At 39.0% G+C, this 27609-nt stretch overlaps 3 protein-coding genes across 3 annotated transcripts; 2 read left to right on the top strand and 1 right to left on the bottom strand.

Moving 5' to 3' along the window:
* The first annotated feature begins 848 nt into the window (after nt 1–848).
* Nucleotides 849–3246, top strand: LOC108140435 (mitochondrial import receptor subunit TOM40 homolog 2). The gene is made up of 4 exons (XM_041709661.1): nt 849–1846; nt 2111–2436; nt 2738–2962; nt 3020–3246. The coding sequence occupies exons 1-4, from the start codon at nt 1553–1555 to the stop codon at nt 3138–3140; spliced, it is 966 nt and encodes a 321-aa protein (XP_041565595.1). The 5' UTR covers nt 849–1552; the 3' UTR covers nt 3141–3246.
* Nucleotides 3247–21388: 18142 nt separating this feature from the next.
* LOC108140459 lies at nt 21389–21952 on the top strand. Its single transcript, XM_017263191.2, has one exon. The coding sequence runs from the start codon at nt 21496–21498 to the stop codon at nt 21826–21828; it is 333 nt and encodes a 110-aa protein (XP_017118680.1). The 5' UTR covers nt 21389–21495; the 3' UTR covers nt 21829–21952.
* A 3099-nt stretch (nt 21953–25051) lies between these two features.
* LOC108140441 lies at nt 25052–26353 on the bottom strand. The gene is made up of 2 exons (XM_017263171.2): nt 26211–26353; nt 25052–26151 (listed from the first exon to the last, which is right to left on the bottom strand). Exons 1-2 carry the CDS (start codon nt 26286–26288, stop codon nt 25390–25392), a joined length of 840 nt encoding a protein of 279 aa, XP_017118660.1. The 5' UTR covers nt 26289–26353; the 3' UTR covers nt 25052–25389.
* Nucleotides 26354–27609: the final 1256 nt, after the last annotated feature.

The following is a 27609-nucleotide window of genomic DNA, read 5'->3' as shown; positions in this document are numbered from 1 at the left end:
TTTAAGTGCTGGCGTCTAAATAAGTGATGGCTTTACCACCGGCAAGGCGAGGGCTTAGATTTTCGTGGGGCTGAGGGAAAGTACAAAAGCCCGAGCCGCGACTGAGCTGCTGAATAAACAACTTTTGCATTTGCTTTCATGAACTCAAACTGGAAATCGGCTTAGACGACATCTGGCAAACGTCATTCCCATTGTCATTTATGCTCTCTCCACTAAGCATAATCGCTTTGTTCTTGCCTAAACATATTTGATTACGTTTAAGACTATCTTTGAAATTCCTATCTAATTTTATTCGAGTACCATAAAAATACCCATGAATTCCTTTCTAAACTAGAAAATTGTCCTATTATGATGCTAAGATTGTTCTAATGCAACATTGTACTTTATTTGGTATCAAAACCAAAGAAATGGTATTAAATAATTTTTATGCAAAAGGGGCCCCTTGGTTATTAGATCGTTAATAGAAATCAATATCTTTGCTTCGCAACTAACTAAATCATTGGCCCAAAGGGCTATACATTATGTATCAAAGCCTGTGAAGAACTAGGGATAAATTAAGCTTTAACCTGATATTAACTTATGTATAATGAGAAATGGGTAATACAAAGGTCTTAAACTATGCACAATAGGATAAGTAAATCGCTTTGTTCACATTCATCCACAGCCGTAATTATATCTTAACCGAATTTGTTCTATTTTAAATATTTTTTATTTTTATGTATTTGGCTGGCGGCACTTGCATGCACTTATAAATACCACCTCTTTGAGCTTGCAAAAATTCTACTGTTTTTGGATAAACAGCTTTAAATCTCAAATTCAATCTTTTGCTTTCTTCGATTTGGATAAAGACACAACCGAACTGGTTTCGCTGATTTGTCTATTGTGATTATCCCATCCATAATTCCATCTGTGAATCAGACACTAGACAAAAGCGAAAAACAGTCATGAGGACCATAGCCCTGGGCAGTCACACGCGAATCGCCGTTCCATACATCATCATCATCCGCATCTTCGTCGCTCCGACCATTATCCTTTAAAAGCTGGCTTGGACTGGGTTGTGTAAATATTTCATGGCCTGCCCAATGGGTGATAAAGGAGAGAAGACGAGCTATGGAACTAAAGGACACGTCGGCGACAGACGAAGGAATAAAAACCAAAATGCAGAAGACGATGGCATATAAATAATGTAAAAAGTGTGAAATGCGCCTAATGGTGTGCCAAGCCCGGAGTAAGAGCGGAAAGGCTGGCGAAAGCGAAAAGGAGCCCATGAAATGGCGCATAAAATGACAATTGACAGCTGATGATATTTTTGCTTGAATGCGCTGTCTCAACCATCCATGTATTTCATAAATATTTGATCGAACAGCAGGTCCATGTAACATTTTCGTTTCTTGTTGCCAGGTGAAGGCGAGTGAAGTAAAAGCAGCAATTCCAGTAAACAAGCTCAGACTGATTCATTTGGAGAAGCGGACGATCAATACCGAATTCCACAATACACAGGTTGCCGTTTCTTCCACGTTGTCGTTCCGTTAAAAAATACCCACCCATCGATATGACATGCAAAAACTGCCCACCCTACAAGGCCTCGGAACTGGGCGTCTTCTTTCCCGACTGCTTCGAACGCGTCAGCGGGTTTTGCAACAAGAAGAATCCTGGAAATGTCCAGAACCTGCACATCCTGGCCCACCGGGTGATGCCCAAGTTCTTCGACGGCATCGAGCTGGACTACCTGCACCGCCTGGCGCCCAACAAGTACATCACCGCCTCCTGGGTTCTCAGCCACATCAGGGCTTCCGGATTCCGCTTCGGCGGTATCTACACTTTCCGCGTCCAAGACGACACCATGGTGAGTCCGAATTTGCACAACTTCTTCATTGGTAACAACACATCGCATTTAGCTCTTTGATATTAATAAATCATTTTAATATATTTAATATTTTTAGATTCGATTATTTATTTGTATTAACTTTAAGAATGCTAATTAACAGAAAAGATGGGAAGTTTTTCACTATAAAATGCTTCACAAAGAGCTTTTATTTTATTAAATAAAAAAGAACTGTAATTTAGAGTATATTCATTAATTATTTGTCACATTTTAATAATATTTCAGTATACACCAACCATTATGGGCGACATTCATCCCACGACGCTGGCAGCCAACCTGAACATCCTGTACTATCCCATCCAATCTCTACGAATGGAGGCCGTAATGCAGAGGGCCACGGAAACTGCTCCGGTGGAAAGTCAGTACACGATCGAGTGGACGCGGCAATGCGACACTTGGACAGCCAACTTCTACAATGTGCGCAATGAAAATGGCCGCTGCACGCTATCCGTGATGAGATCGGTGACCGCCCACTGGGCTCTCGGCGCGGAGATGCTCCTGGAGTGGAACGAACCACAGAAACTGAACCCGGACCTGGCCTTGGCAGCACGGTGAGCTACTCTTCGATTAGCATGTAAAATTGCTGTTTTTATAGAGATATTTGAACGTTATTAGAGGTAGTAAATTTTGTTCGTCAGACATCTATTTAAAATAGTATTAATGAATAAAAAGGTTATATTAATTAATCATATTATAAATAAAGTTAAGCTGTGAAGTATTTCTTATAAAATTTAAATAATGGTATCTGGAAAGTAAAATTATTATTTTAGTACTTTTTATACAACATAATAATATAATATATTTAAGTAAAAATTCTTGGTACATAGAAATTCAGCAGCTTTGATCTTTCAGGTACTCCCATTATAATTATTCTTTGGCTGCTACCGCCTCGAGACAGGGTCTGGATGTAAGCTATTGGCAGCGGATCCATCCTCAAATTCAGATGGCCAATCTTTTGGCCTGGAATCGTAGCACCCGACAGACCATAGCCACAATATGCTACCAATGGAACTTCTGGAATTCGGCCGTGCATGGAATGTTCGATTCAGATGCCTCTGTGGGCTTCATGTGGAGCAAGTGGGTATGGCAATTTTATTAAGAGACTAATCTTAAGTCATTGTTAATTTCCCCCAGGTATTTAAGGCACTTGCCGCTGCAAATGGGTTTCAGTGTGGTGATGAACCTTCCCACAGATCGATTTGCATTCGGCATGCGTTTTGTTTTGGATCCGAGCGGACTGAGGCGTGGCGAATAATTGTGTGTTGCTATACCATTTTTGTTATATGTAAAGCCAAATTATTTATTGCAAATCTTAGTCGAGGGTTTAGAGAATTACAAATTTGCTGTTTAGAAAACTTATATTTCGTCAAAGATACAACTTGTTCTTCTCTTTATTTTAATTTGTTTTTTGACTTGGTGAAACTTAGATTACAAATATTTTACAGAAACACATTTTGCCACACTATGCACATTAAAAGCCAACACATTCCCACAGCATCGGCGAGTTTTTCCTTTTTGCAGCAAACGAAGTAAACTCGCATGCATTTGATTTATGTGCTGGCAAGTCTAGACACTGTAAATATTTTTTAATGCCAGCACGAAAGACCAGAAATCTCAGCTCAAGAGGGAGCTAAGAAATTTATATGTACTTATGCATGGACATGTACATATCTATAAATCTAAAATAAATACAATTTACACAATAAATTTCCCGTCCACTCTCAGCTGAGTTGGACATAATTTAGCCCGAAAAAAGATAATAGCTCCTAATCCGATATAGAGCTCAGAAATATTCCCAGATGGTTCACTGCCTGACCTATAAACCGAAAAAATGCAAAAAGAACAAAATGGACAAAAAGGAGTAGCCAAGGCCTTGGGCAAAATTTTGAATTGATTTTTGGTTTGGGCTGGGCCAGCAAAACTTTTAAGCCAACTGAATTTTCTTGGACAAACATTGGTTGGCTTTAATTTCCAGGGCTGTGTATGGGTAGTGCTATGGAAAGTTTCTCGCACACATTCAGACATTCACTTATACGAGCAAATATTAATATTTCAATAAATGCTGAGAATCCTTTTCCCAGCCTACACAAAAACCCATTATCAAGGGGGTAAGCCAGTGTAAACTTTTCCCATAAGACCCCAGGCGAGTCTGCTATCCTTTTACACTTTGCCCGCTTATCGACGCCTTTACAAATCATTAGATTTTCATATCCGATGAATTTTACAACGATTTAAACAACAAAAAGAGCCGAGACCAAAACACAAATTTTCTGTCTCCAGTTTTTGCAATTTTTCAGCCTCGATATGTCAATTTGTTGTTTTTCCACGCTCATATGTGGGCAGGAAAAAAGTAGCAGGAGGAAAAGAAAAACATTTCCACGGTTGTGTCGCCCATTTTATATTTATTTAAACTTCTCTCCTAGGCGGCAAATGGAGAAATGTGTAAATGGCGGGTGAAAAAGAACAAAGAAGCCAATGAAAAATAAATTCATTACAAATAAGGTTTCTGAGAATAGAGCACTTTCTCTCTTCCTTTAAAACAGTGGAATATAATGAAATTGATGAACAGATTATATTCGATACGTTGTCTGATTGGGTAAAGGCGTTATTTCTCGTGTAAATTATAATGGCAGGCAGCCACTTAAGAAGCTTTTCAATAAAATCAACATGTAAAGATTTATAAGTCTGCGTTTCAGTATATAAAGTGAAATACCCTGTTTTATATTGACCTCTTTCAATTTAGCACCACTTATATCAATATACAAATTCTAAAACATATGAGTAAGCGAATTTAAATATTGTTTAATATAATAAACACTAAACGGAATGACAGCACAAAAACCAAAACTAAGTCAACAATAATGTAAAACCGACCAACATAAAAAAGCTGCGTAAGCAGATGAAAAAATGGTTACCAATTTCCCTGGGCCAAAAGTTTTTTCGCCTAAATAGCAACCAAAAAATGTAGAAAAGAAAAATAGAAACACAAGCAAAGAAAAGTGAAGGGAAATGCTTGTTTGCTTGCCACACCGACCAACATTTATGTTTATGTTTTGAGTGAGAGTAAAAATACCAAAAAAAAAGAAAACAAGCCAAACACACACACACAAAATATTTTGCTTCTTTTTTGTTTTCCTTGGCGTTCTGGGTTCGCCGAGTGGAAAACATATTTAATTAAAGCTATCCGCATATTAAAAACTTTTTCTCTCCTTCCCTTTGGTGCTTATATTTTACACTCGGCTTGAGTTTTTCCGCTGCATACTTTTCGGCTAGCAAACTTAAGCTTGCCACATTACGAAGCATAAACAAGAGAATTCTGGAAGGGAGACGCTTTAAAAACAAAAGTGCCCCAGGGTGGCAACGGGGGTCACTTCAGTTTTATAAATATTCAAAATTTTAATGAATTTTTGTTTGCTGCCCGTCCGCAAATAGCCTTCCATTTGCCCCCTTGAAAAAACAACCCCTCAACCCGCGAAGCCCCTGCAGCACAATACTCATCCATTTCAATGGGGGTCTGCCAAACATTTAAACAGCTTTAAAATGCGGGTCAACTCGGCCAACCTACAGCTTTTCGCTCTTGATAAGAAGGCCAAAAGTGGAAATTTAAGCAAACAATAGCCAAGGAAAGGTAAGAACCAAGAAATTGGAAAGCGAATGGAGGATCCACAAATGTTAGCCACGCCGAAGACTGAATGGTCTTTACTGGGGTGTGGGAATAGGTTTCAAATTGATTAATGCCATTAGGAAAAGGTCAATGAGTTGGTAACAGAAAGTTATTAATTATGACATCATTTTATTATAATTATCAATAGAATATTTTTTAAATTTAAATTAATTCCATAACAAATTTTTTTAATATCCCTACTTTTTACACCGCGTATACAACGACAACGGAATTCTGAGAACTGGAAACTAGACTTTCCGTCGACCTTTTTAATACAGCAGGAACTGCTAAAATGAAAAGTGCCGCAATACGGTACACTCACACACACATTTCCCGCTTGACCTGTTGGTAATTTCACCTCTCGAGTGAAAGTCATAAAACCGTAATAAAATTGGCCGACTTTTAATTTAATTGCTAGCGCGCACTTTTAACTCTGAACTTTGAGTTTTAATGTTATGTTGTTCTTTAATTCAATTCAATCTCAGGCACCGCAAATGCTGCTTGACTTGGCAACGTATTAAACGGGTCCGCGCATTACCATAATCAGCTCACATGTTGGCGGGCCTTTGGGGCGGGGCGAGGCGGTGCGGCAAGGCCGGCAACAAGTGGGTGGTGGCGAGTTTGTGGCAAGGCCACAAGGCAAGCTGAAAGCCCAGTGAGCAGCTCTCCACAGGGCAAAGAAAATGCGCTTAAACGCATTAAAACCCAGTAAAGCGTTTGACCAGGCCAACATAGTGGCAATGGCTAATGTCCTTCGTAAGTGGCCAAGCTAATGTACTGCTTAGCTCCGACTTTACCCTCATGATATGTGCTTAGGCAAAGAAGGTAAGAAGATGCGTTTCTATCTAGTAAGTGCTTATGGATGATGTTGCCCATCCTGCTTACATTTCTTTCTTTCTAATATTCGTTACAGGAAAGAGTCTAAATTTATAAAAGTTACTTACCTTACGGCACTTCTGTTTGAGTTAAAACTGGATGAAAAAAATACCAAAATCAAATATCTACTCCAGTTTTAACCACGAAAAAAACACTACAATTAATTTTTTATTTTTATTTTGTTTATTTCGTTGTTAACGTCTTACCATTTTAGCACATTAATAAAAAAATGTCAACAGATTTATTTATGTTTTATCTTATGAATACGTTTTAATTTTTGTTTAAAAGCATGCGAATACTTAATAATAAAATATTGACACATTAACTAAGTAAAGGTGAGCCCATTTTAATTTAATCCACTTGATTTAAATATTCATATCGTCTGTAAAAACCTATATTAAAGCCCTTGTTTTCACATCTTGATGATCAATTTTATCCTTAGCTTGAAGCTCCGCCACTTTTTCCATTTCCTTAGCATTTCAAGTGTTGTACCCAAGAGGTCCGTACTTTCACCGCAATTGGCGGCCATTTTTATTGGCTCTATTACCCCGGCGCCTTTGGAACAACAAAACTGACAGAAGAATAGGCAATGGCGGGCAAGGAAGCAGAGGAATCGCCAACGGGGCTGCTGTTCATCTTACAACAGGAAACGGAAATTGTCTATGGGTTCCGCCTGCCTTTGGTTTCCTGCCTATATGTATGTTTAGGTGTGCAAGAGGGAGCTCGCCAAAGTTTTCCCTTTACTAGGTGGACATCGTTTCTTTTCCTTGCTTTGTTTTCCAATACGAGTGATGATGTAGACCAGAGCAACACTTGAGGGAGCTGGAATGGCGGACCCTAAGCGCCTTACAGTTGGACAGTTTAAGTGACGCCTATAAAGGTTGTGGCATCATCTTATTGGTTATGTCTGGAGGGTAAGCATATTTTGTAGAATTGCGTGTTTGCTTGACGCACTCTTCCTTTTCTTTTAACTTCCTTCCGTAAATGTTTTTCGTGCTGTGTTGATAGAGGCATTCCATAAACCATCTGGAAAAAATGTTCACTATTCTTGAGAAACTAAAAATGTATATTCATAAACTATGAATCCAACTTTCAATCATATAAGCAATAGTTTTTAAAGTTTGTTGAACGACATTGACACTAATATGTATCTGCAACAACTTTTCAACAAATACCAAACTGATAACTGCCAAGAAAAAAAGCATTTTATTTAAGCAACCACAGAAATCTGATTGGTGGTAAAAAATAATTAAACTGTCAGAGGTTCTGGCGCTGTCAATTACAAGCAGCGTTTCCCCTGCGATTTTCAGGCGAGAGGCGCAGCATCAGAAAAAAAATGGTTCATATAAACTTGGCGGGGCAAATGCCAACTGCAGTTGAATGCAAATTTTTTCTCATATTTAAATGGAAAATCAAACGGCGCTTCAGCTGTCGAAATTGGTGATGTGAAGGAAGCAGGGGAACAGGATCAGTGGTACATTTGGAGTGCGAGCTAAATAGAATTCAGTGTATAAAAATTGAAATTCAATTAAGTCCATTTGTACCCCTGCCGTATGTGGGTACCTGACAAATACACAAGCCGAAAGCTGCAAAAATTGTGTATACGGCGTATGGGATTGGAAAAAACTACTTGAAGTACCCCGGCAGCTTTTCAATTGCCAAATTAAAATGCTGATAGGAGGATTCGCTTTGGCGTGCGATTGGAGGATCCCAAGATACTGATACGCCCAGTCGACTTTTTGCGCACTTTGCCACTTGTTTATTTACCGCTCCGCCTCGTTGCCGCCCAACAACAACTGGGGGAAACTCGGGCAGCCAGCTCTCATCAGCTGCGGTTGCAGCTCATAAACGTTTCGCACTACATTAAATTTTATTTAGCACTCTGCCAGTCCGTCTTGTCTGTCCCATCTTACCATCTCCCCAGCCCGCATTCATATTCATTTGTGTTAAACGCAGCGTGGCCCAGACTCACATTCAAACAGAAGGATGCTCCCGGGGATACCGCCACCTCACCCCCTTCCCCCTTTACTCCTAGCCGTTCACTACTTTTTTAAGAGTCTTTCAAAGTTCGTTTGGGATTTAGAAAGAAAAGAAGCAAAGAACTTTAAGTTGAAACTTATTTTCAAGTTGCGTGCTCATCAAATTTGACTTTGATTGCAGTTCCACTTTGAGCTGCATTAATATGAAGAGTCTTACGAGTTTGGATAAACACATCTGCTGAAAGTAATCTATTAAATCAACATGTTAAGCATCGTTATTACAAATTTTTAGAACAACTCTTTGGACATATAAAACTAATTGCGTTGGTCATATATTTTCAACACTATATCTAAATCTATTTACTTTACTTTAATTTTTTTTTGTTTTTTATTTTTTCAGTTCTTCAATAGTTTTTTTTCAAGCTGTAGAAGTTTGAAGTAACTTGTGATGCTCCAACAAAACTCCCATCTTGTATGTTGTGTGCATGTATAAAATATTCAACGATGAGTAGCACCATGGCCAGTGTAACCTCAATAAACGGCTCATTAGTTTGCCTTCAGCACGGAGCACGCACATCAAATGAACATTACGCATACGCCATGCTGACATGCCCGTGGACAATACAGGAGCACAACAAAGGCTGTCATTTAAGTCAATTGCCAGAAGTCAACAAACCCGAACGGCAGGCACATGTCCATGTGCATATATACACGCAGGGCGGTATATTTGGGCAGGTCCCGTTCCACTCGTTCTATAGATATGGTCAACAACTCATGCAATTGCGTGCAAATTACCGAATTAGCCGGCGTTCACCTCAACGCTTTTCCCCGTGATGTTTTCCTTTCAATTAAAGCGAGCCAAATGGATCGGCGGGGTGGAACAGTGGCAACGGAGTCGAATGTCCAATAAAAGCACTGAATGACAACAACGTGCTATAGAAAATTAACTTAGCCAGCCCAGACCAGACCGGAAGCTGCAGCAGCTTTCGTTTCTTTTTCGGCACGTTGATGCGAACTGTTTTATAGCAATATTCGAGGTGTTCTGGCACTATGCAGGTAAAATAAAAACTTTACAGCTTTAGAATGCAAAATACTGTATAGCAACAAAAATATGGCCAACAATTGTAGGACCCATAGAAAAACTTTTAAATTTTAAAGAGGATTTTTCCCGTAAACCAAGTAAAGTATTTCGATTATATATCCTTCTTCTCTATACATTTATCTCAATAAAAAATTTTTATTTTTGAAAAATATGAAAAATAGTTTAATTTTTAGATTTCCATCATAAGAACATTTTCGATATTTGATACCACCTTCCACCTAAATAAAAATCAGTCAAACCACTCTCGTTTCGCCAGCCATCAAATGGGTGCAACACGCGTGCGTGACACTCACGTAAGCAAGCAATCAAAAAACACACGAAAAAACAACAACATAATAAATAAAAGGAATAAACGCTGATGCTTCTATTAAAATTGTCTGGCACGTTTCGAGTCAAAATGTCATTAAATGGAGTTTTTGCAGCGTGTCCCGGGTTGGCATTAAGTTGCACGGTTTCGGTTTCGGTTTGGCCTTTTAAGAGAAAATCAATTTTCATAAATTTTTCAGCCGTGCGGCAGTTGCATACGACTGCCACGCCCAGCAGCACGCTGCTCTTTTCACCTTTGTCACGAACTTCTCTGGCGGCTTTCGGCTTTTCCCCATTTTTGGTGGCAAAGTTCGAGGCATTGGCAAAGTTTTACCAGATGCCTTTTTTTTTTTTTTGATTTGTTTGGCAAACGTGGCGCATTTTTAAATGGTCACGTTTTGCAGTTTAAGCGGCACGGCACAGGGCAACGAAAATACATCAAAGCGGCGCGAAAAGTGTAAACAGACGCGTGATGCGAAATGGGCGTGGCACCATGACCGCCTTTAACCACCCACCTCGATTTTCCGTTACCCACAAAGTTGCAGTCGGCGTGAAAAAATGAATTTGCAGCAGTCTGGCGAAAAGGAAAAACGAAAAGTACGCGGATAACTTGGCGAAAGTTTGTAAACTTTTTAAACGCGCATTACACGGGCTGAGCATGTTCGAGACTTACGATTTAACCCGGCCAGGGAATGCGGCAGGAGATGTTGAGAAATTGTAACTGAAATTTGGCAGAATACGGAGCGCAATACGACGCTTTGGTATGTTTGATGTATTGGACTGCACAGCGAACCCTTTTCGATAAAGCCAACAATAAACATTCGACTTTGATTGGATTTCAATCTCGAGGAGCGAACTCGTGAGCTCCTTTTAGGTTGCCAGCAAACGAATTTCTGGTAATTGAACTTGCAGAAAAATACTTAAAATCACCCAGCCATTTTAGTTGTCACTTTGAAGCTTTGCACATAAAGAAAAATCGATTTATTAAAAAATGTTTAAACTGCTATAATATTAACCTACATTTCTTTTCATGAGTTTATTTTGGCAGAACAAAATTCGATACATTGAAGCTATTTAGTTATACAAACACGAAATCGAGTTATAAATGAATTCCACAAAATGTAATTGGTTTAAAAATTATCAACGTTGATTTTGCAAATTAAACTAATATTTTTAAGCCATTACAAATATTTTTTTTATAACCTACCATTTCTTTAATCAAATAAAATTGTAATATAATTTTTAGAAAATATTTTTCTTTTTATATATAGTCCTATAAATTATATTTTAAACACCTAAAAGAATACGGCAAATTTATCATGTAAAATATACATGCCATTATGTATTTGCAACAAATTTCTCAAATATTTCACTGATATAACAAGGTGTCATCCAATTTAAAGCCAACTCAAACACCGGAACTAACTTTCTCACCTGTACTGCCGGGAACATCCTCCGAAAAGAACAAAAAAATATAACGCCGCCATTTTGGTGCAACCACTTAAATGGCAACTGTAATTAGCATCATGGCCGCATGGCAGCTGCTATTAAATAGTCCACGCTCAATGGGCGAGGGGCGAGGGCGAGGGGCGGAGAAGTGAGGGTTTGGCCAACATAAACTGTGCTGAGGCCGACGTGGTGTATACGCAACGTTGGGCGACAAGCGCGAGGTGCTGCCTCTGTTGTCGTAAACTCTGCTAAACTGTTTGCCACTTTGTCGCGCAAAATGCTAAACTTTGTCGGCGGCAATGGCGATGAACTCCGAGAAGGGGTGCCGAGCGAAGAGGTCGAGGAAAACCAAGAGGAGCCGTGGCCATCATCAAAAGGCTTAAGCAGCATCAGTCGCAGTCGCAGTTTGCCATCAAAAAATGGGCGATGGCGCAAAGCAAACTTTACGAAATAATTTTGCATAAATTTTCGGGGCGAAATTTGCTTTTGGCTTTGCTGGTTTTTCCAGCCATCCAAAGTCCATGGCCTGACCTGCTCGTTGCTCGCTGCCAGCTGCGGCTTATTTACAAGTTGCCATAATATTTTGCGTGCTGAGACGAGGTCCGCTCCGCTCCACACCACCACCATACTGTCTGTTGTCGACAGCCATTTTCACGCTTGAACAAATCACAAGCTGCTTAGTTTCATAATTAGAAGCGTCACATTTTCGGGGCGCGCGCATTCTCGCCCTTTTGCGCCCAAGCTCGTTGTGCATTATGGCCCAAAATGGCAGCAGAAGGGCCCAGATGAACCTGGCCAAGTTGCCCCAGCAAACAGCGGTGTTTGGCAAACAGCAGCAGCTAAAGTTGAGTCGTCGAGGTGCCCTTCATATAGAGTGCATCAAGTTGGGCTGGTAAACTTTTAAGCAGTGGTGCGACCTTTAGTTAAAGGGAGTATAATAACTTATAAGTTGCTTAAGTAATAAGCAACAAATTTTATTAAAATTGGTAAGCGTGCACATAAAAATTAACACTTTAGTTAATAATTATTAATTTTTTTCTATTAATTTCTCTAAATATTCTTAATTAAAAGAAATAATCCTCTTGCACAACGCCTCTGTTCTTGTAAATATCATGTCAGGCACAGATCGGAACAAAAGCCGCCCATAACAAACCGAGTCGAAGCCCAAGCCATCCTACAAAACTCGACCGAGCATCCTTCCTGCAGGATCCAAAAGTGCGGGGATGCTTGTGGGCGGCGCAAAGGATGGCAGACTTCGCTAGCTTGTCATTATTTTAATAAAGTTATTTACCTGAAAGTATGCAGCAACATTTGTTTGCCAGCCAAAGTACAGCATGAAATTAGGCGCAATTGTAACAGAGTTGCCAACTTGCCATAAACACAACGGCAATGACTCACAAATACACATGCCGGGCCCAATACAGTGACAAAAAAGGAAACTTGGTCCTTAAAATGGGTTGAGTGGGGGAATTAAGAGGCTGGAGGAGCAGGCTCGGCTGGGCCTGAACAACTTTTGCTTATTTATGTTGATTTTGCAGCCAGACTTGGACCTGGACTTCGGTCGGAAATGGCAAGCATAAATTAAAAGACTTTTTTGACAACCCTTGGAAAATTATGATACTTATTATTTGGAGCAAAAGTTTTCATTACAACTTCGTCTCGAAAGCAGGTGGGACGGCAGCAGAAGAAAGCCAGCCAGAGCCAGCTACAAAGTTGGCCAAACATTTTTGGCAATTGAGCGGAGTGTGGGGGGTGCAGTGCATAAATTGCGAAAGTCCCTTGGCCCACTTTGGGTTTTATGCGCCACTGATAGCCTGCACCGCCCCTTTGCAACTCAATTCCAACATACATTTGCATGTCAGGACACCTAATCACAAACGGATAGTGTCCAATCCCCCCCCCCAAATGCATTCCTCCCCGGCCAAGGACTTCGACTTGCCCTCGCCCCGAAGACGAGAAATCTTAAAGGAAAATTAGCTTTTGGCTTTAAGGCTTAAGCTTTTTGGCAGCGCCAGGCGAAAATCCTTTTTGGCTGTCAGCACGCCACTTGGCAAACAAGGAGGAGCCCCAAGATCCTGGCCAGGCGGGCGGTCGGAGGGCAGTGGTAAGTAAAAGTGGTTCTCTGGCTGCCTGACTGCTGCTTGGTGTGAATCCCAGCATCTAAGTCAGCATAATGCGCTAACAAACACTTTACTTGCCAGTCTCTCGCTGAGTTTGAGACATGACACTGGCCGAAAAATGTCTGGGGCTTGGGATGGAATGAGTTGAGATGAGTTGGTGGCGAATGCCCAGATGGGGATTTAACGGATTCAGTTGCTTTCTATTGCACCCACCCACCCCCACTCCGCGGAAAATATCAAGTTAAATGACCATAAAATACAAGTAAAAGAATACTATGATTATATATTTTGACTAATATCAAAAGCTTTAGAAGAAAGAAGTAAGTAAAATGGTTAAGCTATTTGCTTGTGTGCTTTTTTTAAAGGTGATTTGAATTATATAAAGTATTAAATGAATTAAAGGTATTAAATATAGACAAAAATATATAACAGACTGTAAACCAAAATAAATAAAACCAAGTTAAACAAATTTCCCATAAATATTTAATTTAGTTCAACTTATCCATTTAATCCAAGAGCCCTTGTATTCCAAATCTAAAACTAAAATAAGACAAACAATTTCCATTTCGACAACTGATTTTCTCTTCTTTTTTCTCTGTGCGGCTTAGAAATGGAGAAATTTTCTTCTCCTTGGCCTCTAGCCAAAGGTGTCGCGAATTCTGTGTGCCAGGCGAATTGCCATCTGTTAAGCCCAAATTGTAATTGGGTCAATTCTATTTTCCCTACGTTTATTTAAATATTTGCCAAAAATGTATGTTTTTGTCTGACGACCGCAAGGCGTACACAATTATTTTGCCAACAATTTAACCAAATGGGAGTTTGGCAACGCCACACACATGAGTCTAACAACGAATATCTTCGTTTTCTTTCGTGGGCCGAAAGTTTTGCATCAGTTTGCATTTGGAAGTTTTGTGGAAAGGACTTTCGGCAGCTGAGTCCTGCACCCAAAAACACACAAACTTCGATAAGCCATCAGAGATCTATAGAAAGTTTATTTTGCCTGGCGGTTAGTGTGAGCTTGGGTGATGGGAGACTAGCAAGCTAAACAAACCAGACTTCTCTCACCACTCAATATCTAGGCGTTTATATATTCTCCAACCAGTGATGGGCACCGCCTAGTCAACACAGATAGGTATACCTGTATACAAGAAAAGTGTGTTCAATAATAAATATTATTATTATTTGTTTAAATTGTCTTTCTTTTGGGACAATTTTTTAAGGAACAAACACCAAAAAAAGAATTAAAAATAGTATATTATTCTTAGTAAAATCCCATGCTTTGTATCAGAATTTTATTACACACATTCAAATTTGTGATAAAATATACCTATCTTGATTAAGCAATAATTTAAGTTTAAGTTAATGAATTTAGGTTGAGTGAATGTGAATAATTAAATAATTAATAATTGAAACCAATTTGAATATTACTATCTAGAGTAACATAATAGTAAAAATGCTAAATTTTTTAGAATAACTAAAACATTTAAGTTATAAATAAATTTGATAAGTGATTTTTGATATGGTCAGCAAATAGGATTATTTGCCTGACATTTTTATTTCACCCATATTGGCATCTCTGACTTTCTATATCTTTATCTGGAGAAACTCTGACTGGCGTTGACACTAAACTAAATGAAAGACACAGAGCGAGCTGCAGATGGAGTTGCCCCAAGTGGCAAGTGCTTGATGCTCGCCGAGAGTTTGGTTTCATGCTGCTGTTTGCTGATTAGTTTCGGGCTTATTGCTATTTGAGTTTGGCGTTTATTGATAGTTGCCGACTGCTGGCAGTACCATAATTAAATAATTGATTGGCATCGGGCATTGGTTTATCTATAAATTAGGTGTTAAGTGATGACTAGACATCTTTTTCGGACTTCAGCAATAGATGCCTTAAGCTTTAAATAAGTAAAAGCTTACAGTTTTTACTTCTTTATTTGTAGACCAACAATTTGATTAGTCCGCTCAAAAATTTTGCCAACAAACAAATCTCACACATGAATACGTCGTACAGAAAAAATATTTTATAAATTCCATGAAATCGTTTGAGAAAAATTTTAGCTTTGCGGTCAAAACGCAATGAAAAATGCAGCATTCAAAAGGCCCAAAAATCTGGAATGAATGTTTAAAAATGTATAACTCAATGAACATGCAACGCAAAACAACAAAATGCAATAAACACAAAAACGAGGAAATGTTTCCACGCAGTCAAAAATCGTTGTTATACTTTTATTTGAATCTCTACTGCTGTTAAGTCGCTGTAAAAAAACAACAAACGAAAACGAAAATGTGTTCAAGTGAAATAAATTACTTTATGTGCTGGCAACACAACGGAGAAAAAATCAACAGCAGCTGCAAAAAAATAAAATGCAAAACCCACAAAGCGAAATCACAAACAAAATGAAATAAGAAACAATAAGATATAAGCAAAGAGAGAGCCAGCCCACGAATGGCAAATGAAAAGCGCGTAAAATAAATAAATAAAAATTCAAACTGATTATGCATGGCGGAAAAATCCGATTCTTGTAAAAAAAAAGGTTGCAGCGAGCAGCCCTCTACCCGATTTCCCGGCCACGCCCACAACTAAACTGTGAAACGGCAGACAGCAATCCACACAAATCACAGCAGAAAGTAAAAAGCACCAAAAAAAGCAAAAATTTGCATTTTAATGCGCTTCACTTGTTTCGGCAACGCCAACAAGTAGCAGCAGAGTGAAGAAAAGCGGAATTCTCTTTTCGGGAAAAGGGACTTGAAGCCGATCCACCAATTGCCAGGGCAAAGATTTTTATCTCTTAAATGGAAAAGTTTTTTATATTACCAATCGAATTTTTAATATTAGCAAATATATATAATTCTCGAATTGCTTGAAAATCAGATTGCTAATGAACTTCTCACTATTAATTTTTCTCTATTAATTTTATAATTCTAATTATAAAATCAATTTGCTAGCCACATTCAACAAGCCCGTCCCGAAAACTAATAACCAGTTGAATAAAAAGTTCTACCTACAACTTTCTGTGCCAAATAATATTTTTTAAATGCCCAGCCTTTTCCATGAAAATTACCAACAATTTGTGTAATATTATGATCAAAGTTGGTACTCCGGAATAAAAACTTTTCATATAATATCAAACCTAAATGGCACTGAAAAGAAAACAAGAAGCTAAACTTTTTACATAATCTACATACTTATCTGTCAGTTGGGCAAAAGTGCCTTTACCGAGACTCCCTAGGCTATATTCGCACACCTCTTTGCTCCTTTTATGTTGACCACTGCGAAACTCTGCTCTGATAAAAATACGAACACAATAATCAAAAATCATGGCAACAGACAGTAAAATGACACCTGTCTGTCAGTTGCATAGTGCTCGGTCTCTTGCTTCGCTTGATTTGGCCCGAAAACTTTTGAATTTGCATATTTTAGTAGCCAGAAAAGTTCCTTTCATATTTTTTAACCCACTCCACCAGACAGTTGCAACAGTCCTTTTGCATTTCCTATTGTTTGAGAATGAACAGCGCAGGGAACTGACTTTCCCGATTCCATATTGGTGGTGTTGGAATACCTCAGTTATGCATCTAAATGTATTTCACAATATTCGCTCCATTCCCCCTGTCCAAAGTCACTGAGTTACTGAGTGTCTATAGAATTATTTTGCGGTATATGTATGAATTTATTGATTGAGGTTGGCAAGTGAAAATAAGCCAAAAAGCAGAACGTCGAAAATGGTAACTGAAAACATGACAAAATCATAAATATTTAGTTGAGACTACACTGAACCAAACAGTCTTACAAATGATAAATATTAATATTTTAAACTTAGTAACAACATTTATAAATTAATCTTAATTAATCTGTTTAATAGGTTGCTGATGATATTACAAAAAATGCGGTCTAACATTTAAAGTTAAATTAAATATATATATTACATTTTTCTGTTCACCTGTCTTAGGTCTTAAATTAAAGCTAATCTAATATTGTATGAAATAAATGCTCATTTTGATCACCTGTCCTAAGACCACTGCCGGGAACAACAAAAAAACCACAGTGGTTGGCCAAGTTCCACATGTCAAAGGACGAGCTTTGTCCATTTCTCAGCAAAAGACAGCATAAACAAGAACTACAGTCATGGCAATAATAATCAGCATATGCAGCTACGAACAGCAATTGACGTTTGACAAAGGAACCGAACAGTGTGATGCGGGGGCCGGGAATAAAACAAAGCAATACGAAGGCATTGGTGAAAAGTTTTACATCTATCTTTTACGTCCGTACGCCCCATCACATCTGAGTTTTCCCACTTTTCCCGCCTCACTTCTTATCGATGGCTGTCATAAAAGTGTGGAGCATTTTCAGCTACGTCATCATCAACAACAATGATGTGGAAAACGTAGGGGATTCCCCCGGCATTCTTGCACATGCTCACCCTCATATCTTGTCAAGTTTTTCCAGGGAGAGTTGGGGGGTCGAATGTTTAGAGTCTATAATCTTCAAATAATGGAAAAACTTTTGCTGTTAAGCAAGAGGAATGCCAAAGCTTAGATTTGTCTTTTATTTTGGGTTCTTCATTTTGTCTTTGTTTCTTCTTTTTCCCCCAACCTCGAGAGTTTTGATATTTTTGTTATTTCCCTCCATGCAGTTGACAACCCTGGCAAGTGTTTTTTGTATTTTTTGTTCCTGCTGCTCACTCGATTTTCAATTTATTTCGTTTCAGTGGTTGTGTGGTAGTTTCAATTTTCAATTTTTTCTCTGAATTTTCTTTCGCTTACTTCTATTTTTTGTACTGCTTCTTTGAGCGAAAACCCATCAACTGTTTTGCTTCTACCTGTGGCTTTAAGTCTCCCAGCCAACACCGCATTCGGTATTTTCCCGACCTCACCCCTCAGGCCACCCACCTTAAGCAATCAGCAAACAATTTTTTTTTTTTTTGATTTTTTGTATTTTTGCTGCAAAATAAGTTTGTGTCAAACGAGTGGTGGGAAACGGGAGCAGAAGCATTTATGCCTTTGTGGCAAGTTAATTTCAATTTTATTGGCAATTGATTGAGATTTGAATGGAATGGAAACCCCCGCTTTTGGCAACGTGTCGCCATTAAGCCATTGGCAAGTGGCATTGGCCCTAAGCCATGGCTGATTAATTTCTCACATTTCGCCAAATGAATCAATTGAAAATTCGACCATTCAAATGTTAACAGCAAAATGCGAATTACAAATGGTTCCTCGTTTTATATTTTACAATCTTGTGATTCTGAATAAAAGTTTCGGAGTATTTGGAATTTGGATGGCAGGAGGATAGATACAATTCGAAAATAAATGTTAGCTACTCTAAGTTTAATTTTTATCTTGAAAAATTAACTTTAAATATAATTTGTAGTTATTTTAACCAATTAAACGATTAACCTTTATCCAGAGAATAAAAAAAATCAAGAATATTTTATTTCAAAAATAAAATGTTAATGAAGTCAGTTTTCAAGCTGGGGTCAATTGCGCAAAGGGAAAAATATAAAAGGAAAAATAGGGATGCAAAGAAATTCAGGTCATGGAATTGCCAAAAAATTCGGTTAAGGCAATATCCATCGTGGCTTATATCGTCAACCGCAAAAATTACAAAAGGCAACAAACAATTTGTCAAATTTTCATATTTTCGCTGGCATTAATTTCACATTGGGAGTGCCAATAAGCCAACAATCAATGCAATTGTTGGCATTTTCACATTGTGTAAAAAGTGGAGGTGGGATAAAAACCGAATTAAATTTCCCCGAAAGGCCTCAGCTGAGATAAAAAACTGAAAATGCAATTTGTGTTGCGTGGGTCGGCACCAAATCGTTGCATCATCTGCACTTGGCCGCAGTTTTATTGACCTTGGCCATCCGTTTTCTGGTTACTGGTTGACATGTCTTCTCGCCCAATCCCCGAATCCCCTGTTTCTGTGGTAAGTTCTGTTTGAGATTGCACCTGCATGCATATCCATTGCAGGTCCCGAATGTCCCCGAAAGTCTGCATCCCAGTCCATTTCCCATAAGCCATTTCGCGTTTCCCCGCCGCCACCGTGCTCATCATCGGCGGCATCGTTGCATATTCATACGCCCCATTGTTGCCATGCAGTTGATGCGGGCGAGCTGATTTTTATGTGGCTGACCAGGCAGGCGGCAGGCAGCAGGTTTGGTCCGTTTGGCCATTTTCTGTTTGGTTTTAATGGTCTCAGCGAGCGAAGCGAAAAAAGGGAAATCAAGCTGCTCAATTATGACCGAGATTGGCCGGCAAATAAATGCCCTTTTAGATGTTCACAGATTGGATAAGAAATATGGAAACCTAATAAAGTTCAATGGGATCTCTTAAACTGCCTTAATACTACAAGTAAATTCGTTTATTTTTGTATAAAAAATACCTTTTAAATTGGAATAATCAACTTAAATAATTAAGCTTGTTACTCAGCACTGATATATAACATATGAGGATGGCATATAAATCACTAAGTGTTCAAAATTATGCACAAAAAAAATCAACGTCGTCTTTTGAAAAAAATCCTTCAAAATTCTAGATTTTACCTTTAAAACCATGTTTGAGTATTTATTAATAAAATCATTTAAAAACTCGACCAAAGCATATCAATATTTGAGTAAATAAAATTGTTGTCAATCAAATTTTGTATTTAAATGATTCGGTCTTTAAATAATTATGTTTTTAATATATCATAATTATCAAACTAAAACCCTTGTCGGAGTCCAATTTTAAAAGCTTTATTTTTTAAATATTTTTGGGATTGGTAAGTTGTCAAGCAGATATGTTCTCTTGGGAAGGGAGAATTCTCCTGCGAAGATACTAGGTTAAAAAACTGTAGAGCCCAACCAACATCAATCATACCTGTACCAAATAGAGCATTCGAATAGCTCTCGCTCCGTTAGCAAGATATCATGGCTTGGCTGAATGGGTGGATGTGAATGTGAATGTGGATGGATTCATGGAATGAATGTGGGCAAAGAGAGCGCCTGCGTGTGACACGTTTAAAATATGCGCATTTTTGCAAATGACATTTCAGTCGCACCGCACTATCACTAATTGATATCATATGATGGAATTTATGCACAGACACCGACCGACCAGCGAAGGCAGACGGCAAAGGCCTTTCAGCCTCGTCCTGGTCCTCCTTCCAGGTCCTCCCGATCAGTAATCGGTGCTCGGTGCTCGGTACTTTTCATGATTGCTGGAATGGCGGTTGCTGGTCGCGGTGAAATTGTCGGGTTCATTTTTACCCTTTGGTGCTGCTGTTGTTGGTCGATTGCCGATTCGCTTTTTGCGGTTTGTCGTCGCGTCAGGACGTCATGTGCCCCTGTCCGTTGTCCGGAGTCCCGAGTCCTGTGTCCGTTGTCCTGAACCCTGAATCCTGAATCCTGTGTCCATTGTCCGTTGTCCGTTGTCCGCTGCCTGAGGTTGGCCGCCCTGCGGTGCCGAGACTGCGGCCCGATCATTCATTTGTCAAGTTGTCAGGACACGGTTCGGCAGCCAGCATTCGGCGAGATACGCTGCCGTTGACATCAAGTGCGCCATTTAGATTTCACAGCTTTCCAGTCTTGTCTTTGTTGTTTAACCTGCACTACAAAAAACAACTAATCAGACTATGATATAGATTTTGAGTCTCGTTTTTGTTGCTTAGTCTAAACTACAAAAAACAACTAATCAGGCGATGATATAGATTTGGAGTTAAAGTAGACATAAATATAGTAATCGGGATATTAAGTAGTTATTTAATACCTATGAAAAGTAGATAAAAGTAATTGAACTAAACTTTATCAGCTTATCATTTTATATCCCTTTATTCCCCTATGATATTTGCAAAATCAGAACTATGCAACAACATTTTTAACAAAAATACTTTTTATTTCGAACACAACTTTTAAATTGTCTTAAAAGGAATAAGTTTGCAGTAAATAATTAAGCCGACATTAATATTATTATTGACCAAAAAGGGTATATTTAAATCGTAATCAAGTTTACTCAAAGCTAAAGTCATGGCTGTCAAGTCTAAAATCATTTTCAAATATATTTAATTTCGTCTACATAATTTCGTCAGATAAGCTCGTGAAAAAAATTCCCAAATCACAAAAAAAAACAACAAAATAATGGATTTCGGAGATAGAATCTCACAGGAGGATCATATGCCATTTATTGACCGTTTGGATGAGTGGACCAGGACCGGTGAAACTAAAGCTGGCGAAATGGGCCGCATTTTGGCCATTCTCCTGACAATGGTTATAATCTGCTATGCCATTGTCGTCGTGTCTCGTGTTGTGGTGACCCTGACGTTGCCAATATTGGTTATAGTGATCCTTCTACTGGCCTATCGCTTTGTCAGTCTTACGGAAATGGAAGATGGTTTCAAAGAGGTGCCCGGTATGCTTACATCGCTAACGAACTTTATAAGTGGGATTTTTCGTAAGGCGTCTGCATATTAGCATGCCACGATGTATTCGTAAATATATGGGAGAATATTAGGAACTTTTAAAAGGCGTGGACTTAAGAAAAAAAGGTGCGATAAGATTTGTTTAAAGAAAAAATGAATAAAATTCTTGAACAGCTTTTATTGTGAAGCGTATTTTTTATTTATTTGTTTTTTTTTTTCTTTCTAGAGCTGAAGTTTAGCAAAATACTTAAGCCTTAACAAATTTCTATGAAAATTATTTTTTTCACATAAGCTATAAGGTAACCGAATACCCAAAAGGACAGCCATTCCAAAGTGAGCTTTCAAGTACCCCAACATAATTTCAATCCATAGCACTGGCCCATTATTTATTTATGGCCCCAAACGTTGTTCACATATAGATAACCAAGTTTGCCATCAACATTCCTGTCAGGACATTTAAAGGCCTAACAGCCAGACAATGAGTGGGGCAGAAAGACAGCTACGGGACAGAAGTTGCAGCACAGATAGAATCCATGTTTATGTCCTGGCCGGGCAGCCAAAAAGGCAAATGCAGCTTGACTCTGCAAACCCATTCCCCGATTTTCACACCACCCCCATTGGAATAGTTTGCTTTTCTCGTTGTGCGACTGTTCGGGCCAAGTTTTGTCTCGTTGTTTCCACCATTGACCGTGACGCTCGTTTCGTTGGCGCGGATGCGAACTTTGTTGCTATTTTGCCAACTATCCCCTCCCCCTTTTGTCCGGGTCCATCTATGGAAACGTGCGTTGTCTGCTACCTGACGCTTGACTTTCTTCCTCTAATGAAATGCGGTTACAAATGCAATTTTACATTTTTCACAAAAAAGCATTTTATCTGTCGACACCAGGCCCAGACCGAAAACGCAGACTCCAAACTCCTGGATGTGACTCTGAAGTTCTGTACACTCCAAGAAAACAAACGGAAAAACAAAAATGTCCTATTAGAGTTAATAATTATTTTAGAAATTTAATGTTGAAATTATTATTTGTGATAATCTAAACTTTTTAATCTTTTTCTGGCCTTTAAAATTGATGCCAAGTTGTATAGTCTAAATTTAAAGGAACAGAAACAAGTCATTGGTGGACAAACCAAGATCCTTGATTTATAAAAGTACAAATCACTTGAAAACTAAACAAAAATCACTAGGAATATAAAATATATTATACAAATTATAAAAGGTATATAATGAAATTTATAAACAGCTTATATTCAAATCATCTTCAAGACATCCCTACTATAAACAGCTTATATTCAAATCATCTTCAAGACATCCCTACTAAAAACAAATTGTAGCATTCCTTTAGACTCCCTTATAAGTAATTTCCAAAACCTTGTTATATTTTTCCTTTCCAATAAAAGAACCTTTTTTTCCAAATGTATTGCCGGAAAAGAGCACACGAAACCAGGCAGTAGTCAGTGCACGTGACATCCATGTGTCGCTGTCCCTTTTTCCACGGAGGCGGGGCGGGTTTCCTCCATTGTGTTTGTGTTTGCAACGTGTTCCTGTTCGGGCCAGTGTCCCCGGGCTCGGCCCTTGGATGCCACCTCCACTATCCGACCAGTCGTCAGCTTGTTTGCACCTTGTCGAAATTAGTGTTTGTACCGAAATGAACACGATTTGTTTGACCAGCAGGTGTTGAAAATACACTGCGCTCCATGGTCGAGTTGGTCGTCGCTCCGTCGCCCTGCCTTCCTTTTTATCACCCATCTGCTCCGCTTTGCCGTGTCATACGCGGCGTATGGGTAATGTTTTTCAAATTGTTGCGGTCAGTTTGAGAGACATTTGGTCGGAATTTCTCTGTTTTGTTTGGGATTCTATGCTGGCAGCGGTTTTATGTAGCTGTTGTGCTGTGCCATTTTATAAACATCATGCACACTTTGTTATTTGGCATGTATAGTTTGTATATTCATGTATGAAACCACCGAGTTGTCTGCCAATGCCACAAGGTCTCATTGCCTCAAGGTATTTTTAAACTACGTTTTTGTCACAGCATTTAATAAAACAACATAATATTTGTTTTGTAATACATAGCTCTATTATACTATTTCGTATTTTAATAAAGTTAATCGTATAATTCTCTTTAAATTTACCTTAAAACCTTCTTAACCTGTATTTTATGAGTACATCCCTTATAAATAAAGGTATCAACTGAAAGGTAACATATTTATGTTCAACATCATTTTTCCATTGCCATTTTTCATTGCCAACGACCATCAAAATTGCTGAAGTGCGGCCAAAATATGTCAGACTGCAAATCAAAATGGCAGACAGCACTGACAAATAAACAGTCACTCATCCCGAATAGTGCAGCAGATGGAGAGACATTCCAGACAGAAGGACATTTAGCCTGTCTGACGGATGCCGCTGATTGCCGCAAGAATGGCAAGGTTTCAATGCCAAAAACTCGGAAGGTAAGTAAGTGCAGCATAGGCCGCCTCTCATGAGTGAATGGATGGATGCTGGATGGATGGCTGGATGGCTGGGTGGGATGCGAGTGTATACCGGCAAACTCATTAACAAGTTGGCACATAAAAGCCAAATAACTATTCGGCGGAACGAGCCGAAAGAAGTCAATGCCTTGGCGACAAGCTGCCGCATCAGCAGCCGCAACTAATGGCTGCCAGACTTGTGTCGGTTTAGGAGTTCAGTCCTCCAGTCCTCCATTCTTCCGACTTCTCGGTTTCTCAAAGTTCTTTTTCGGCAAGGCCAAGGCAAATACTTGGCGGCTGTGTGCAAGTTTTATTAAAAGCCAACAGTCGGCGACATCCTGCAAGCGGTTGGCCAAAGTTGAAGGTTTGGGCGGAGGGACACGGTTTGATAAATACAGCCGAAATTATTTTCTCTGAAGGTACAGCGGAGATTCTCAGTCTCGACCATCAATAAAAACATATATTTTGTGCAAACAATAAACTTATAAAAATACCTAGGCAATGAAGAACCTTGCTGACTTTAAGCCTAACTGAACCTAAATTCACTATTTTATGTATTCGCTATGAACTATGAATTCAGACCAAATGCGTGAATAGGTGGCAACGCCGGAAGTAAAAGTAAGCACTTGGAATTAAACTCTTTCCTTCCTTTAAAGGAGTTTATTATTTTTATCTTCACTCGGCTTTATTTTTAATTTAACAAGCTTTTCTGTTCGCGTTGGAGATGTTCAATGTATTAATAAACAGCAAAAATAATAAAACAAAAGTTGGGACTTTATCTAGCATGACTGGTTTCTCATGATTGATTTCATGCATTCAAGAGTTTATGAAATTCATAGCATTAACATAATAATAGATTGATAGTGAAAACAAAATAGATTCTCCTTTAAACTCCCATTTAAATTCCCATTTCCCAGTTGAAGTAAAAGTATTTCTTCATAGCCAATAAGTACTTTACTACCAATCCAAGAAGCAAGTACCGCGAAAATTATGGCTCACATGTGTTGCCAGTCGCAAACTACTCATTGGAACTGCGGATTTCTGGGGCGACGCCGGCAGTCGAGGAACAGTCGAAGGAAGTTGGGACTTCCTTTGCCAAGATGGAGTTCCAAGTCGAAACTATCAGCGGGATGGTGAGTTACCCCTAAGTGTGCAGATGGTCCTCACAGCAGGCCGAATGGGTGGCATAGCAGCGACATTGGCCGGTGGGACAGCAACACTGCCTCAAAATAGTGCTGCTGTAGGGGAAGACTATGATCTTCCACTGTCTGCCCAGCTCGAGGGTCTCGTAGTGATAGCCCCGCTTGTAGATCACCATGGGCGTGTGGTCCATATAGTAGGGCATAATTTCCAGCAGGCAGGCATCCATGCAATTCACAAAGAACTGCACACACTTGGTGTGTTCGGCCAGTGTGTAGACGCCCGCAATGGTCTCGTCAAAGTAATAGACCGCATCGAACTTTGGGGTCTCCTTGCCAAAGATCTCCGCCGCCTGCTGCAGCGTCTGGAAGGAGTGCAGAGTTGTGGTTCCCGACGGTCCGCTGGGGAAGAGCAAATGGGTCACGTCGTCGGTGACCAAAATGGGGCTGGCACAGGCCGGAGCATCGGCCACATCGGCCATAACGTATTTCACAGGTCTTGGCCCGTGTTTCAGCTCCTCCACGGCCCGCACGAAATTCGGATGGTTGGCCACATGCGGCTTCAGCTGCCGGAAGCGACTCCGCAGCATCTCAATGAACTCCTCCCGGATCGATTGGTGCACTGCCACCGTGGCCATCGGAAAAGGCTGGAACGGCTCTTGCATAAACTCCGCCAAACAATAGGCAGCCGTGTTTAGGTCCCCGTCCTTGCCGACGCACATGAAACGGGCTCCCGGCCAAGTCCTCGTCTTTTTCATGTCATGTCTCTAGTCGGATAATTGGCTATGAATTAGAAACAGAAAACCACAAAGTAAGTAATACTGACTATCCGTGGACCACGTTTTGTGCACCGCAGATTGTGCACAAGGTCGTGTGTCACAAAATTTGGCCTAGGTTCACACATATTCGGTAAGCTTAGACACAACTAAAGTCCGTTCGATCTCACAGAAAATTTATTTTAAATTAACCAAGTTGACAGTTGAAAAAGGGACAAAATACACAATTTCAATCCAATTTGAAAAGCTTAAGTCAACAAATTAACAAATTTCGAAAACGCTTAACGGGTAAATATTCATTTAATGCAATAGTAACAGGTAAGTTTTTTTTTACATTTTTATATAAAATAAAATCTAAGTCACTAAGCTTATAAATTTAAAAAAAAAACTTTAAAAATTGATAAATGGAAAAAATTTTAATATCGTATTCTGGATAAGATCTTATTACTTATTTGAATTAAATAATATCCAATAGATCACCATTTAAGATCATTTAGTTTTCCTGTGCAGCAATCAACGACAGTAATAATAGCAATAAAACTCATGCTCAAGCCAGAATTTAATATGCAAAATCTTTGAAGCCTCCCAAATTGAACAATCAAAAGTTCTGGGAAATTAACTCCCAAAGCTGGGAGCTTCCACACTTTGGGCCGCCTGCTTTTGGGCGAAATCAAGTCCCTTTCCTCATATGAATATCGCATACTCACTTATGCCGAAAAGTTAATGGAACCAGGGAAAGGCGAGATTTACATAGAATAAAGCAGAATTTTGCCAAGCACACACAAACAACTAACGAAAACAAATCAAGCGCAAAGTAAACCCAGCCGAGAAAAAATAACATTTTGCCGCGATAAGAAACTTGCTCAGACTTTCAACAAGGAGTGTAGAGGAGAATAAGCCAGGCAAATAGAGTGGGGAGGGCAGGGAAAATCTGAACGGAACTGTGGCAACAAAGACAATGCTAATGCTATTTGCTCAAGTGCCGTCAACAGAGGCGATGTCTCGTCATATAAAGTATAAACAATGGTAACAAACAAGTTAGACTTGCTTGTTATACCCTTTCAATGGGCATTTCGTTTTATTATTTAAAAGCTTAACAAGGAATTTGACCAAGGCATTGCAGATTACCCATCAAAAAAATATCAAATGCTTTAAAACCATTAATTTGCCTACTAAACCAAATAAAGTTTAATTATCTTTTATATCCTTAAGAGTATTCTAAGATGTTACAAACTTATTTACTATTTTTTTATGCCATTGCCATTAAGGCTTAGTTGCTAAGCAAAAAAAAAGTCCATAAATAAAAAAAGGGAGATATAAACAACAACTATAACAGAAATATTTACATGACAACGAAAGTTATTTTTCGAATTTAAAGCCAAACAAGCTAAACAAACAAAAAAGGACAAACAAATTAAGCTGTGATATTCAATTGAATGTAATGAAAAT

This window comes from Drosophila elegans, unplaced genomic scaffold (genome assembly GCF_018152505.1).
Source record: "Drosophila elegans isolate 14027-0461.03 unplaced genomic scaffold, ASM1815250v1 contig_476, whole genome shotgun sequence".
NCBI lineage: Eukaryota > Metazoa > Arthropoda > Insecta > Diptera > Drosophilidae > Drosophila > Drosophila elegans.
This window is presented reverse-complemented; position numbering and strand designations above follow the sequence as displayed.

Bases quoted from the DNA above. Each gene is read 5' to 3' on its own strand.
- LOC108140435 (XM_041709661.1), top strand. From the start codon at position 1,553: ATGACATGCAAAAACTGCCCACCCTACAAGGCCTCGGAACTGGGCGTC. The intron at 1,847-2,110 runs GTGAGTCCGAAT...ATAATATTTCAG, and splicing joins GCGTCCAAGACGACACCATG to TATACACCAACCATTATGGG. The intron at 2,437-2,737 runs GTGAGCTACTCT...TTGATCTTTCAG, and splicing joins GACCTGGCCTTGGCAGCACG to GTACTCCCATTATAATTATT.
- LOC108140459 (XM_017263191.2), top strand. From the start codon at position 21,496: ATGGATTTCGGAGATAGAATCTCACAGGAGGATCATATGCCATTTATT.
- LOC108140441 (XM_017263171.2), bottom strand. From the start codon at position 26,288: ATGTGTGAACCTAGGCCAAATTTTGTGACACACGACCTTGTGCACAAT. The intron at 26,152-26,210 runs GTCAGTATTACT...TTATCCGACTAG, and splicing joins CAAAACGTGGTCCACGGATA to AGACATGACATGAAAAAGAC.